Source organism: Hemicordylus capensis, chromosome 1, assembly GCF_027244095.1.
Source record: "Hemicordylus capensis ecotype Gifberg chromosome 1, rHemCap1.1.pri, whole genome shotgun sequence".
NCBI classification, from domain to species: Eukaryota; Metazoa; Chordata; class Lepidosauria; order Squamata; family Cordylidae; genus Hemicordylus; species Hemicordylus capensis.
The window spans coordinates 414,542,541-414,558,505 of NC_069657.1; the positions used below are offsets into that span (position 1 = coordinate 414,542,541).

Below are 15,965 nucleotides of genomic sequence, written 5' to 3' on the forward strand. Positions count from 1 at the left end.
AATGTTTAAATGATTTTAACTGTTTAATTGATTTAGTTTTGATTTTAATTGTTAATTTTATTTACTATTATTTATTTACATTTTATATCAATTTTGATTTTAATTGTTTTTATTTTGATGTAAACCGCCCTGAACCATTTTTGAAAGAGTGGCATATGAATCAAATAAATAAAATAAAATAAAAAATTTTTATGGCCAATGCATGGCTGCTGACAAAAGCAGCAATACTGTGTTTCCCCCTTCGCTCCCCATTCCTGGCAAAGAGTATAACATGTGGAACATGATGTCGTAGCATTGCGAGCTTCCATCCCCACTCCACCTAAGGCTGATGCTTGCAGGGGCAGAGAAACTCATAACACAATGGCATCACAACATGCATTTTGCACAACTAAACATTGCTAGAGCAGAATGTAGGGGCAGCATAGGGTTGCTGTTTTCAGTAGAAAACATGCACTGTTCATAGTACCTAGTGCCAGGGTGGCCTTATCTGCACAACAGCTCATATTTCATTGGAACTGTAAAAACAACTTAGGAACATAGGGAGTTGCCTTATACCAAGTCACATCATTGGTCCATCTAGCTCAGTATTGTCTACACTGACTGGCAGTGGCTTCTTAAAGCTTTCAGGCAGGAGTCTTTCCCATCCCTACTTGGAGATGCTGCCAAGGATGGAATCTGGGACCTATAGAGCCCCAACTCCATAGGTGGCACACATAAATCTCCCATCCAGGCACTGACCACACCAAGACCTGCTTAGCTTCAGAAAACTGGCTGTATCATGTTCCTTTAGATAAGGGGTTCCCACCTCCAGATGTTGCTGGACTACAACTCCCAGTATCCCCACTCGCAACTGGGGATGATGGGAGTTCTAGTTCAGCAACATCTGGAGTACCACTGGTTGGGAACCTCTGTTTTAGACCATGCTCTTGCAAGGGCCAGTTCACACACTTTGGAGATATTTTCCACTGGTGCAGTCTTTATTTCCTCCGCTTTAGCTGATCATGGAGATGGTAAATCAGTCCACTGATTGCATGGTAAAAGGCCAGCATGCCACTGCCAACAGATTTTTGCTGAGGCTAAACTGGCTCAGACAGGAGACAGAAATGGTGCCACTCAATTACATACAATGAATTGAAATAATTGACAATTTGCTATCTTCTAAAGGTAACCTCAAATCTGCAAGCGGATGCGGGCGAGGAGAAGAGAGCTGGTCTTGTGGTAGCAAGCATGACTTGTCCCCATAGCTAGGCAGGGTCTGCCCTGGTTGCATATCAATGGGAGACTTGATGTGTATGCACTGCAAGATATTCCCCTCAGGAGATAAAGCCGCTCTGGAAAGAGCAGAAGGTTTCAAGTTCCCTCCCTGGCTTCTCCAAGATAGGGCTGAGAGAGATTCCTGCCTGCAACCTTGGAGAAGCTGCTGCCAGTCTGTGAAGACAATACTGAGCTAGATGGACCAATGGTCTGACTCAGTATATGGCAGTTTCCTATGTTCCTATGAGGGCCACCCTAAACTAGGGGTTCTCGAACTTGGGGCCCCAGATGTTGCTGGATTCCATTTCCCATTTCCCCAACCACAATGGCCAAATGGTGATATGAGCTGTAGTCCAACAACATCTTGAGACCCAAGTTTGAGAACCCCTGTACCTTTAGAGAAGTTACCTCAAATGAAGAAAAAGCACTATCTAGTTAGGCTGAAACACTAAGGTTTATACAAGTTCTGTCCCATTGGCTTCCATGAGACTAACTGGTCTAAAATCTGAGCACTCTGATGTAAGTGGATTGTGTATTGAGCTGAGAATGAATTAATGCTAGGTAAAAGAGGTGGCTGGTAGTAGAACAGTAAGAAAAGAAAATATAACACACTCTTGGCTTCAAGTCCCTGGAACACACAGTGGCATCAATCAGTGGAAGACAAAATGCAGTCAGGTAGCATCATTGAGGATAAGACCAAGATTCCACCAAGCACATGGCTATGATCTTTAACAAAGTAAAGAGACTTACATGGGAGAAAGCCCTACTGGGACAGTGGGGCTTATGTGTGTTAACATGCACAGGGCTGCACTGTACTGCCACAATCCCACAATTCAGTGGGAATAAGCCCCACTGAACGCAATGGGACTTACTTCTGAGAAAACATGCATAGGACACTACTCCATGGCTGCACGTCATGCACATTCCAGTGAGGTGATGGGGCTCAGGGTACAGCGCAAGCTTGGCATGCAAAAGGCCTCAGCTTCAGTGCCTAGCATTCCCAAGACTGGGGAAGCTGATGACTATCAGGGTATAATGGTCTTTTGCCATTGTGCCTGGGGGATGGTGGAGTTACAACTGGGATGATGGAGTATGACAACAACTGGGGATCCAAGTTTGAGAACCCCTGGGGTACACAATACTGAGTGTGGGAGAACCAATGGTCTGACTCTGAATAAGATAGGTTCCTAAGGCACACACATTTCCAGCCTTTCAGGAGTACTGAAAAGAGTGAGCTACCAGGGAATATTTATGAAGTTTTGATCCTAAACTCTGCTCAGGGATGGTCTGCTAACATCACACCAACAAGAGCAAGTAGCACACACAGGGCTGCTCAACTTTGGTTTTCCAACTGCTTTTGTACTACAACTCTCATCATCCCCAGCCACTGAGGCCAATAGTCAGGGATTGTGGGAGTTGGAGGCCACCACCTGCAGGAGTGATGACGTTGAGCTGTCTTGAAGTAACAGGAGGGGAAGTACATCTGGCTTACTTCACTTAAGTGTGTTGCGTGTTGTCTTCCCACCCTGTTACAGTGAATAGGCCAGTACCCTCTTTTCTTGGATGTTGTATTTATTTATTTTTACATTTATATCCTGCTCTTCCTCCAAGAAGCCCAGAGCAGTGTACATGGCTATTTTTATCCTCACAACCACCCTGTGAGGTAGGTGAGGCTGAGAGTTAAGTGACCTGCCCAGAGTCAGCGTGATGTAGTGGTTAGAGTTCTGGACTAGGACCAGGGAGACCCGAGTTCAAATCCCCATTCAGCCATGAAACTAGCTGGGTTACTCTGGGCCAGTCACCTCTCTCTCAGACTAGCCTACTTCATAGGGTTGTTGTGAGGAGAAACTTAAGTATGTAGTACACTGCTCTGGGCACCTTGGAGGAAGAGCGGGATATCAAATGTAACAACAACAACAACAACAACAACAACAATTATTATTATTATTATAACAGACAAACATCTGCCACACAATACACCAGATATAACTGTAGTCAAGAAGAAAGAAAAACAAGTTAAAATAATCGACATAGCAATAGCAGGGGATAGCAGAATAGAAGAAAAAGAAATAGAAAAAATAACAAAATACAAAGATCTACAAACTGAAATTGAAAGGCTGTGGCAGAAAAAGACCAAAATAATCCCAGTGGTAAATTGGCGCTCTGGGTGCAGTTCCAAAAGACCTTGAAGAGCACCTCAACACCATAGGGGCCACAGAAATCACCATCAGCCAATTACAAAAAGCAGCTTTACTGGGAACAGCCTATATTCTGCGACGATATCTATAACAACAGCAACAACATTGACAATAAAATTCAGCCATCCCCGGTCCTTGGGAAGGACTCGATGTCTGGATAAAAGAAACCAGTCAATAACACCTGTCTGACTGTGTGAATAAATAATAATAATAGTCACCCAGTGAGTTCCATGACTGAATGGGGATTTGAATTCAAGTCTCCTCGGTCATGGTCCAGTATTCTAGCTACTACACTACACTGTAATGGCTAGAATGCTGGACCATGACCAAGGAGAGCTGAATTCAAATCCCCATTCAGCCATGGAACTCACTGTAGTGTAGTGTGCAGGGTTCTGATTTCTGACCAGGTTGGACAGGAAAATACTGGAATACTGGCCTAGTTCTCAATGAGGTTGTAAGCCTGTGTCTCGATGTGTCTCTTTGGACTGCAAGTGGGGGCTTAGATGTCTCCACACAAAATAAAGCCCTGCACATGGAAAACAAGCATATTCAGGAGGAAGGCTAGAAATTCTCCTGGATTTAGAGCTTTGTTATAGAGCTGGCACTTTGAAGGGTTGGCACACCAGAATTATCCACTCCAGATAGGAATGAGGAGTCCTTTATGGTCATCTAAAACAGGGGTTCTCAACGTGTGGGTCCCCAGATGTAACTGGACTTCAACTCCCATAATTCCCAACCAAATGCCACTGGGGCTGGGGATTATGGGAGTTGAAGTCCAATAACATCTGGGGACCCACACACTGAGAAACCCTGATCTAAAACATAGTCTTGGATATCATAATATAGGACCACTGTCACTTTTCAGTGGTCTACATAAAATGAATTGGATGGTCTTGCTTCAAAATCCGGTGTGCAGCAGAGGCTCACAACCTCATATCTGCTTGCCTATATGGGCCACTATGCACTTATATAGGATAACACAGTACACAGATAGCACTGGGTTGACAAAATTATGCCAAACTCTAGGTGAGGTATCTCATCAATAATAAAAAGCAAAGTAACAGAGGCCGACATACAGAGCAAGGATGCACCGATGCAGCAAGAAAGCAAACTAACAGAACTTCCCAGCTAACCGGAGCCAGGAAGCAGCCATTTTTGATGCTCTCCCCTGTCTCAAGAAACCCCCCCAATATATACTTCAGTGCTGTGCAATACTCAGGGACGTATTTTCAGGTGGCACAGAGGACTTCCTGGGGAAGGGGAAGGTCTCAAAAATGGCCACTTCCCTGCTACATTCGTGCGATTTGTTGGGAAGTTCTGGGCTGCTCCTTCACTGCACTGTGGCATCCTTGCTCTGTATGCCAGCCAGAGAAGCTATTCTCACAAGCAGCCTAACCCAGGCTAGAGCAGTCCAGCCTGGATTAGGCGGCTCGTGTGGAGTGCTGGGATTGCTTCTGATCCTGGTACTTCTGCCCCTCCCAACCCAACTTTTTACCCTGGCCTTTAGCCAGGGTTAAGGGTGTGGGTGCACCAGGGTTGTGTGTGTGCTCAGGCTGCGGGCAGTCCACATACACACAGAGCTGAGGGGAAAGAGCGCCCGGCCGATCCCTCAATACACCGCGCACCTGGCGTGGTCTCTTGATGGATGCCGGAGGACTTCCTCTTCTGGCTCCCTGCTCTGCCATTCGCTACAGTGAGGCTCGTGTGCTGCTCAAGCAGCAGAGCCTGCACACAAAACCCGATCGTGTGCAGGGGGGCAGGCAGAAGCCTACCTGCCTGCCAGTCCTCCACCTCACCAGGTATGATGGCTGTGTGCACAACCTCAGTGTGTGCGTGTGTGTTTGTTTGTGTGTGTATGTTTGTATACTGCCCCAAACCCATGTCTCTGAGTAGATCACAGCAAATATAGCATCAATTAAAACAGGGATTCAAACATTAAAATAGTTTAAAACAAATCCACAGTTCTATAAATCTAGCTAACAATTGGGATGGATAAATGTGTCTTGGTCTTTTTGAAAGCCGTCAGAGATGGAGAGGCTCTTATTTTGACAGGGAACAAATTATAAAGCCTCAGGGCGGCAACAGGGGTGGCCTGTCCCTGAGTAGCCTGTGCCAGTGGCAACTGCAGGGGGACCTCCCTGGATGATCCCAATAGGCAGCAGGGCTCATAACAAAGAAGCCATTCTCTTAAATGTTAAGTAAATGTTCTCATAAGAGTTAAGTATATTGTATTCCTTTTTCATTACCTCTGCATTCTAGTCAAATGATATTTTGAATGTGATTGCATAGATATTGCATATGTGGCTGCACAGATACTTAGACAGCCAGCTAAGCACAAAGCTTACCATACAGAACCTCCAGTCTTTGATACACCACCCCAAGCCACCCCACCTATAGATGTGCAGTGGGATGGTGAAGACAGGAGGTCTAGTCCTCATATAGGGATGGGGCTGTAGTTCAGTGGCGCTTTTCATGCAGAAGGTCCCAGATTCATCTCCAGATAGGGCTGGGAAAGATTCCTCCTTGAAGTCTTGGAGAAGCATTGCAAGTCAGAGTAGCCAGTACTGAGCTCAATGGACCAATGGGCTGACTCAGTATAAGGCAGCTTCCTATGTAAGCAGTTGCCACAAAGCAGGCATTTGTTACCTGAATCCTTCTCCACCAGGTCTGGTACAGAATAAAGAAAGTTCATAGCTAGAATTGAGCACCCAAAGCATCCGGTGGGCCACTGTGCGGAACAGGACGTTGGACTAGATAGGCCTTGGGCCTGATCCAGCAAGGCTGTTCTTGCATTCTTACAGCCCAGCTCCTTTGCAGATATTTGTACTTTACCTACAGAGACTTGCTAGGCCCACAACCAGAGAAGGTTAGAAGTTCAGCTGATGCAAAGCAAATGGCCTTTTGCCCGAGGCCCAACTGAGAGAAAGGAATTGGCCATGGAGGATGCATACCCTTAGTTTCCATCATCAATACAACAGTTTCAGACTGGTTTGCAGTTGCAGTCTACATGTGACTGCCATTTGGCTGGAGCCCAGTGCTCCTTTTCTTGCAGATAACCCCCCTGAGCTCAGAATGACGTACCTCCACATAAACATGTGTAGGACATGTTACTCTAGTATACATGAGACAGCCTCATTTAAAATTAATCCAAAAGTCAAAGAGGAATTAGGCACATGAGATACTGTTTAAAGTATTCAGCAGATTGTGCAGCTGTTCTCATGAGCAGCCAAATCCGGGCTAGAGCAGCTAAACCTGGGCTTGGCTGCCTGTGAGAACCACCGGAAGCTGTGTGGGAGCCTGCTGGTTATTCGAGGTAAAGGGCATGAGCGTGCCCTCACCCCAGGTTAACTGCCCATGTGTCAGTGACAGCTGCTCCCAGCCGGTGCTGTCACAGGAGCAGACTCCTGGCCGTCGCCGGAGGGATCCATTGTGGGATTTCCAGGGGCTGGGATAACGTGTCCCGACCCCTGCACTCTGTGCTGCCTGTGGCAGCTGAGGACCATCTGGGTCAGTGTTCGCTCTAACAGGGATTCCCAGAAGTTGCTGACTACAACTCCCAGAATCCCCAGCTGCAATGGCTTTTGCATGGGGATTATGGGAGTTGTAGTCAAAAACATCTGGGAATCCCTGTTAGAGGGAACACTGGTCTGGGTGCACAATCTATGAACCCAGCAACTCCAGGAGGATTGTCTGTGGGGCAGGGGAGCTTCTGCTGCCTTCCCTGCCACCTGCCCACAAATCCTCTCACTGGATTGTGAGAAAGGCCACTAAGTTTGTTTTAAGGTGGATATAAAGTTCATCTGCACTGGCTGAGATAAACTTTCCTTCTGAATCCTATCCTTCCTTGACAACATTTATATGTGGCACAAAAAGTCTAAGAAAGAAACAAATGTGCTTTTTAAGGAAGGTCTATACTACAAACATCTATCAGTTTTATGCCACTTGAACTGTCATTGCTTCGAAGCAAGAATCTTGGGAACTGGAGATTTGTAAGGTAGTAAGAATACTCTGCTACAGATCCCTAGACCTTCTTCACAGGACTACAATTCCCAGAATTCCTTGAAAAGATGGACGGTATATTAAATCAGTTTAAGTTTGTTGTTGTGAGGAGAAACTTAAGTATGTATGTACACCGCTCTGGGTTCCTTGGAGGAAGAGCGGGATATAAATGTAAAAATAAATAAATAAAGTCTACAGGGCTATTCTTATAACCATCAAAAGTTGGGTAGAAGGCAGTAAACCCAGATGCTTGCCCTCGTGTTGAGCCATGGGACACCTGCCGACCCACCGTGTCCAAACCTGGGAAGTCTGACATTTCTACCTTGATCCAAACCACTGTAGGACAAAAGTCACTGCTGGCCTACCTCAGAATTGGGTTGTGTGGGTGCAACAGCTGTAAAGAAATGCTCCCGGCAGCCAGTTGCCACCATTATCATAGAGCTCTGCTGCTAGAGGGGTCAGACAGAGGGAAACTGTTGCTGTACTGTGTGCACAATGCATACTGGGAGATACTTGGCAGATCCAGCTTTGCTTTCTTATAGTGGAGTGCATGGATCCTCAGTCAACTGTGGGGTGAGTTGCCAGACACACATGGAGCCTCTGCTCGTATACTGAGATTTGAGTAGCCGATCTTACCACCCCAAATCAACCCTGGACGATCGTGTGTATGACCTCTACGTAGTGTGGGAATTTCCTACCTGTCTCATATGCAAAAAGGCATTAGAAAGCAACAATAATCAGAGCTTTACCTGATACAGTTCTATCCTTTGTTCCGATACCCGAGCCTTTGGATTCTGCAAGCGAAAGACTCTAAACTCTGCCTTCACCAGGTTGGAAGCGTTTTTCTCCATTGCCGAGACATCAAATATCACTCTTCTAAAATAGGGGATGAAAGGGGGTGGTGGGATGACATCTGCAAGAAGTTAGTGTAATGGTTTAAAATTATAAATATATTGTTATTTCACAGACCGCAACACAAGACAGCCTCAAGAAACAGCGACGGAAATGTCTGCAGGATGATTCAGCTTCTAGCGTCCAATTTTGATATCATTAACAATTTAACCAGATAAATAAACACATGTGTTTGATTACAGAAACAGCAGATTATTAGCGATCAGCAAACCATTCCCAACTTTCTTTCAGGGCATGCATTTAACCCTGTTCTTTGAAAGCAATGGTGGAAAATCCTGGATGATTATAAATTGGAACAAACCCATGACAGTTGATGTTTCACAAATGACTTCAGCCTTGAACACGCTTGAGCAATTGCCAAGAAAATAGAATTTAATGGCAAGCAGTTTGCCCTGTGTAGCTTTAAAAAAAAATGGAGTAAAAATATCCAAATGCTTGACAATTTGTTTTGTCTTTTAAAAATGTGGATTGTTTTCAATCCCAAAGAAGAGGAAAGGAACAGACAATTGCATAAGAAATCTGGGACTTCATATACAACAAAGAAAATGACAAAGAAAAAGAGAGGAAAGGAAGGGGGGGGAATACTGATACACTGGGTTATATACATTAAGAAATTACTTCTACACACTGACTGATATTGAAGCAATGGCACACATTATTTTTATCTGTCGAGTAGTGGCACAAATGTTCAGTGCTAGCTTTAAGCATTCCAATTTTTTAATGTTAAAAGGGTCCTCTCTTTCTAATGTAAATAAAGACTGAGGGCCATACGAGAGGTTAGTGTCCAACATCAGTTCACAGACCTTTTTAAACAGGAAAAGCCACTTGTGGAGAACTGACAAGAGTACTTCAGGGTACTGGAGAGAGCCCAATCTAGATTGGACAGAGAGCAGTATCCTTTTCTCAGGTCACTATTTCTCCATTCAAAATTGTCCCTCCCCAGCTGACCCCCCACCACCACCCACCCACATTCCAAATGCAAACAACCATTTAGAACTCAGCAAGGGGAGAAGCTGCTTTCTGAAGGAGCTCTCCCAATGCATATGAGCACTTAGGTAACAGAATAAAGCCAAAAAGGATACCTCATAAAATAACCAATAGATGGAAAAGACCACAATATTGTGAAATATATACAATATGAATCAATTAAACATGCATAATACAATGGTATATACCAACAATAGATGCTACATTAGATATAATCATATCAATGATAAAGTCCACGGACTGCATATCATGAACAGAGCACATGAAGTCTATAACCAAGTTGGTAGTTAAAACGGTGACAAATGCTTAGGTAACAGAACATATTGCCGGAGAGCATTCTAAAGATCATTCAATAGAAAACATACTACCTAATGACAAAAGATCACATTTTTGTCTAAGAGCAATTCAGGTAGGGATCCGTTCAATATTCTTCAGCACTCAGCCATTTCCAATCATGCCTTGTTCTGACCACAAACACTCATTTGACATAAGTACATATTTAGCATATTTAAGGGTGTACATTTGGATACAGCAACACATACTGATACACACAACACACACACACAATCTATATCATTAATTCCTGTAGAGGGGAGGTGTGGGGATGTGGCAAGCTCCACCCCCACTGCAGCTGTGAGCAATGGCGGGCTAGGAGGGAGGAACACGTGCCAGGAGGCGGTTGGGGCGGTGGGCGAGAGGACGACAGGAGGAATACAGGCAGTGGGCAAAGCCCTGCTGCCCTAAGGAGGAGGATGGCGAGGCGGAGGGAGGCAGCGGTGGCGCCCTGAGGAGGAGGTCAAGAGGACAATGGATGGCGGGAGGAGGACGGTGAGGCAGAGGTGCTGCCCTGAGGAGGAGAGCAAGAGGATGATGGGCGGTGGGAGGAGGATGAACAGAGGGCGAAGCCCCACCGCTCCGAGGAGGAGGAGGATGGCAGCAGCACGGGGGTGGTGGCTGGGCCCAACTAGAGGCGCAGATGCTCTGTGACCGGGCCTATTAGTTCAATATATTCCTCATGTTTATAATCTGCACAAGTCCCAGAGCCAAGAGAAAGATGTCCATAGGAGCAGAGAGTGCAATTGCCAAGCCTACCATTTCCTCCGTTCTATTTTTTCCCCCTTTACCCTCTTCTGCAATGGAGGAAGAGACATTGTTCTTATGACCACAAATCCAGGACTCCCCAAATTGTGGAACGCAGGAAGCTCAAGGGATAGGGCAGGTAAGAAGACCCTGTGACTCAGACCCCAATTGACTCTGCACTTCCAGGAGCCACCACACTAGGAGAACCTGGGGAACCTGAGCCAGCACCTTACCAGGACACAGTCCTGCTTTCATCTTCTGACCTGGAGGAGTCCCCTGAGGGCTTCTTAATCGTAGTAGAAGCCCCTCAGCACCACAGCTGGTGCTTAGAAAATTGGGCAAGGCTCCTTTAAGAAACTGAGATTTCCCTAGGGAAGGGGTGGGGCCAATATACACTGTCTGGGCAGCAGCCATAAAAACCAGCTGTCTGCTACAAGAAGCTTCTAGAGCAGACCTGCACAACTTTGGCCCTCCTGCGGATACTGGACTGCAACTCCCAGCATCTCTAACTACTGACCACCGTGGTTGGAGATGAGAGGAGCTGTAGTCCATCTGGAGGCCCAAGTTGTGCAGCCCTGCTCTAGAGCAACGTCTGACCTGTGTTGCTGAACCCAGCTCTTGTAGATTTCTGCTTGGAATTAACCAAAGTCCTGACTCCCCTCTCCCCTCGGAGCTGTCCAAATTCCATTCTCCTCCTGGATCCCTGTCTCAGCAGAGAACCCAGCTTGGCCTAGCACAGATTTGCAGAGTGGCATTGCAAATAGGAAATGGTGGAGCGTCACACCAATCATGTTATCAATAGACCATTTCTTCTACCCAGTGCCTCAATTGCACCTCTTTTTATTTTGTTTACATCTATCGAGATTGTGCTGATGTTCCATTCCTTACAAACAAGCCAGATTTTCTGTGGTCTCAGAAAGATGGGGGATGCACAGAGAAAACAAAAGAGAATAATGGCATGTTGACAATGATATCAAAATGCTCCATAAACAGGAAGTGAACAAAAAGTGGTGATACTGGAGTAAACACCAAAATGCGGAAACACCCATTGTTTCCCTCCAAGAATGCACCTTCACAGACATTGGAAAACAATTATTTAAATTCAAAACACTGGTTCTGGAATCTGATGCGAGGAATTTTTAAAAGCAACACCAAAAAAAGCCCTGATGCTGTATGTGCAGTTTTCTTACTAATATCCCTTCACAAAGTCCCTGCACATAATTTCCAAACTATTTTTTTTAAAAAAACCTGAGCCATTTAAGGAGCAGTGTAAGGGATTCTTCTGAGCGCTTCCTTGGGATTGCCCCTGAATGCCCTTTGGGACACTGCACTTGACAAGAGCCAAAAATTGCAAACCACTTTCTACCTTACAATAGGAACATAGGAAGCTGCCATATACTGAGTCAGACCATTGTTTTATCTAGCTCCGTATTGTCTTCAAAGACTGGCAGTGGGTTCTCCAAGGCTGCAGGCAGGAATCTCTCTCAGCCCTATCTTGGAGATGCTGCCAGGGAAGGAACTTGAAACCTTCTGATGCTCTTCCCAGAGCGGCTCCATCCCCTAAGGAAAATATCTTACAGTGCTCACACTTCTAGCCTCCTTTTCATATGCAACCAGGGCAGACCCTGCTTAGCTAAGGGGACAAGTCACGCCTGCTACCGTAAGACCATAAGACCAGCTCTCCTCTCCCCTACATTGAAAGGTGCTTTCCCTAAGTAAGTGCAACTTTCGCTGCTCTCTGCCCCAAACAAAGTAGATAATCCAAACGGATCTCCTCCTCCACAAACACACATGAACTAGCACAGGGAATGGGAGCTGAGTCGGAGGACTACTGTAGCCTTTCGCTGAGCACCTTTCTTATGAGGCAAGGCTACAACACCTGGGGCTATTTAGTTTAGAAAAAAGATGACTGCGGGGACACATGATAGAGGTCTATAAAATCATGCATGGAGTGGAGAAAGTGGATAGAGAGAAATTCTTCTCCCTCTCACATAACACTAGAACCAGGGCTCATCCCATGAAATACCCTGCTAACTTGGCAAAGAGGCACCTGTTAATGTGGTGATTCTCTTTATTTAGCAGGGGGAGAGTAACTGGCCCTATCTACCCCCAGCATAGTACCTCCAGTGACTGTTGCTGGTGTCTATCTCGTGTTTCTTTTTAGATTGTGAGCCCTTTGTGGACAGGGAGCCATCTTATTTATTTATTTATTTCTCTACGTAAACTGCCCTGAGCCATTTTTGGAAGGGCGGTATAGAAATCGAATAAATAATAATAATAAATTGATTGCCAGGAAATTTAGGACCAACAAACAGAAGTATTTTTTCACATAGCACATAATCAACTTGTGGAATTCTCTGCCACAAGACGTGGTGACAGACTACAACCTGGATGGCTTTAAGAGAGGTTTGGATAACTTCATGGAGGAGAGGTCTACCAATGGCTACTAGTTGGAGGGCTATAGGCCACCTCCAGCCTTAAAGGCAGGATGCCTCTGAGTCCCAGTTGCAGGGGAGCAACAGCAGGAGAGAAGTCATGCCCTCAACTCCTGCTGTAGGCTTCCAGTGGCATCTGGTGGGCCACTGTGTGAAACACGATGCTGGACTAGTAGATGGGCCTTGGGCCCGATCCAGCAGGGCTGTTCTTATGAACAGCGTCAAGCTTCCTTAGAGGTCTACAGCAGGCTCAGGGCACAGCATTACAGAGCTGTAACACTACACATCATCTTAGCCATTACCTAAAGAAAGAAAGAAAGCGGGGGGGGGGCATCCATGAGGCAATTTTTGCTGATTTCGCCTTCCCACAGCAGCCCACAATGCCTCCCAAAAGTATGTTCCCGAGTGTTGTGGGACCCTCAGGAACATATTTTCCAAAGGCACAGTGGGCTGCAAAGGAAGGGGAGATTGACTATAATCGCCATTGCATGCATAAATGTTTTTTGGCATGTGGGATTTTAAATCTGGATATCAGCCATTATTGTTATTGTTATTTCTTTTAGAAGCCCTTCTGATCCTGGCATACCAATTTTGAAAATAATCACTCCTGAAATGAGTCTGGTCCATTTCAACTGCAAGTTCAGCTTTCTTGCTAGGGAGCAGAAACATCAAACCTTTTTTTGATAGACCATTCTAAGTGAGTAGAACTAATTCAATATGTTTCCTGTTGTGGGAAGATCTAAACAACTTTTCTTTTCTCATTCACATGGAGCATTTAGGCTGGCTTCAGTATTTTGATCTCTTCCCCCCCTCCACACACACACACACACACAACCTCCACACACAGAGAGCTGAGAGCTCCCGTTGAATCCTTCCAACAAAAATGGGTGATAAATGTTCCAAAGATTTATTTTTATTTCTTTTTGTGTTTGTTAAACTTTGGAGGGTTTAACAAACCCCTCCTCCACACATCTTTTTGGTGCTTTGCCCATCATTAATTATAACAGCCACAAGCCATGGAAGCCTTGTTGCTTTTTCCGTCTCTTTTATGACTGAATCACATGAATAATCGTGTACTGGGCTTTGATGCAGTATATGCAAATATTTATAAGAGTCACTTGATTGTGATTAAAAGTGGTTGCAATGCTTTCTTTGCTCTGGCTGGCTTCCCTAAACCTCTGCTTAGTAAGGCTGTTTGAATTTCTGTTGATAACAAAAAATTGATTCTTAAAAATGAGCAGAAGTTGGTCACTTGTATACAAGGTGAAGCAGTTGCTTTCCACCCTTTGTTCCAGAGCATAAATTCTGATCCGCATATGGGCTTCAGTCCAAACTGTCTCCTTAAGTAAGAATGAAATGTGAAAACTGACACTTCTAGGAAGGCAAAATCTAAAGGAAAAGGCTATTGGCTGACATACTGAGCAATGTTCCATAGTGGAACATGATGCTTGTGCAACTGCACAAGCACAAAAATAGTGCAAACACAGTTCATTTGTTTGTTTAATTCATTTATATATGGCCCTATATAAAATCTCAAAATATATATAATATAAACAATCCAAACATCAGCTAAAACCCAAAAATCATATAAAAGAGATTAAAATTACTGTAAATAAAAATTTAAGACTTCATAAACTAAAAGCCTGATGAAACAGGTGTGTTTTCAAAGGTCGTTTAAAAACAGTCAAAGATGGGGAGATTTTAATTTCATTTGGGAGTGTATTCCACAGCCTTGGAGCAACTCTAGAGAGGGCCCGGTTTTGGGTCACCACCAAGTGAGCCGGTGGCAACTGCAACCGGAACCCCCCCCCCCAATTATCTTAATAGGCAGAGGAGTTCATGATGAAAAAGGCACTCTCTTAAATACCCTGGGATCAAGCTGTTTAGGGCATTATAGGTAATAATCAGCACTTTGTATTTTGCCTGGAAACTAATTGGCAGCCAGACAATAATGTTGTCATTATTAGGAGTGTGCACGAACCATTTGACAAATTAAGACCAACCCACAGATTCCCAAACCAGTTTGTTTGAACCCACTGACTGAGCTGGTTGAGTCGACAAACCAGCTCGAACCAGTTTGAAGTGGTTTGCAATCAAACCACTTGAACTGGCCCAGTTCGCAGCAGACCGTTTCATGATAGAACCGGTTCTGCTCATCCCCTAGTCATTATATATAAATGGCTGCAGCGTCCTGCAACTCCATTTGAGCCATTTTTGCACTTGTGCAGCAACACTCTTGCTACATTCCACCACATGCATAATGTTGTGCAGAACATCAGCCATCATGCTGTCACTGCACATCTTTCCAGCAGGTTCTCCTCTCTGTCAGACACACAAGGGTCACAAACCTTCTCCCCTCTTTCCTGGGGAGCTGCTCCAAGAAATGAAAAATGTGTATAGCACAGCCGGACTACAAAAACGAACTGAAAACCCCCAAAGTTCACCCCTTGTGACCCTGAGGGGAATGGGTAATAAAAATGGCAAGTGAGGTTTAATGAAAATGCTGCCTCTACTAAGTGAGCAAAGAAGCATTTTCAACCATCTCCTGTTCCTTCAGGGACAAATTTTTGGGAGGCACAGTGGGCTACAGAGCATAGAGGAGAGTCTCAGCACTAAAGCAACACTTTCCCCTTTAGGAATGATGGGAATACCATTGCATCAGCACTGACACAATTCTTAGGAGTCATAGAGCCTCTCCAAACTAGGTTTGAATTCACATGGGAACATCACACCCACCCCATTCTTGGATCAGTGGGGTGTTGCACTGTATATAAGCCCATGTTCTTTTGTTCTTTGTTTTTCAAGTCCAGAACCAACCAACTCTGCCAAAGAAATGCAACTGAGCAGGGGGCTAAATGGTGCAGCTAATTATTCTTATAATATATATGTTTAAAAAATATTCTACAGCACAATGTTTTCCAGCAATTCTTGGGATTTTTCACTCCGTAGCACAGGGGAAATTCAGTAAGAAGTAAAGGAAGCAGGTAAGGAAAATTCAGAAAGCTAGTCATGTAAGCTAGTCACAGTAAGTTAGTATGTTAGAGATAAAAGTACATATAAGCTGAGTATTGTATTCAGAGAATAGTTCGAACTTGCCACA

The 15,965-nt window shown here is 44.8% G+C and overlaps 1 protein-coding gene across 1 annotated transcript in view; it reads right to left on the reverse strand.

Moving 5' to 3' along the window:
• TGFB2 (transforming growth factor beta 2) overlaps positions 1 to 15,965 on the reverse strand; it is a 132,662-nt gene that overhangs the window by 24,746 nt on the left and 91,951 nt on the right. The window contains exon 2 of the mRNA XM_053308971.1: positions 8,201 to 8,364. Coding sequence (XP_053164946.1) covers positions 8,201 to 8,364 — 164 coding nt within the window. The remainder of the gene's footprint in view (positions 1 to 8,200; positions 8,365 to 15,965) is intronic.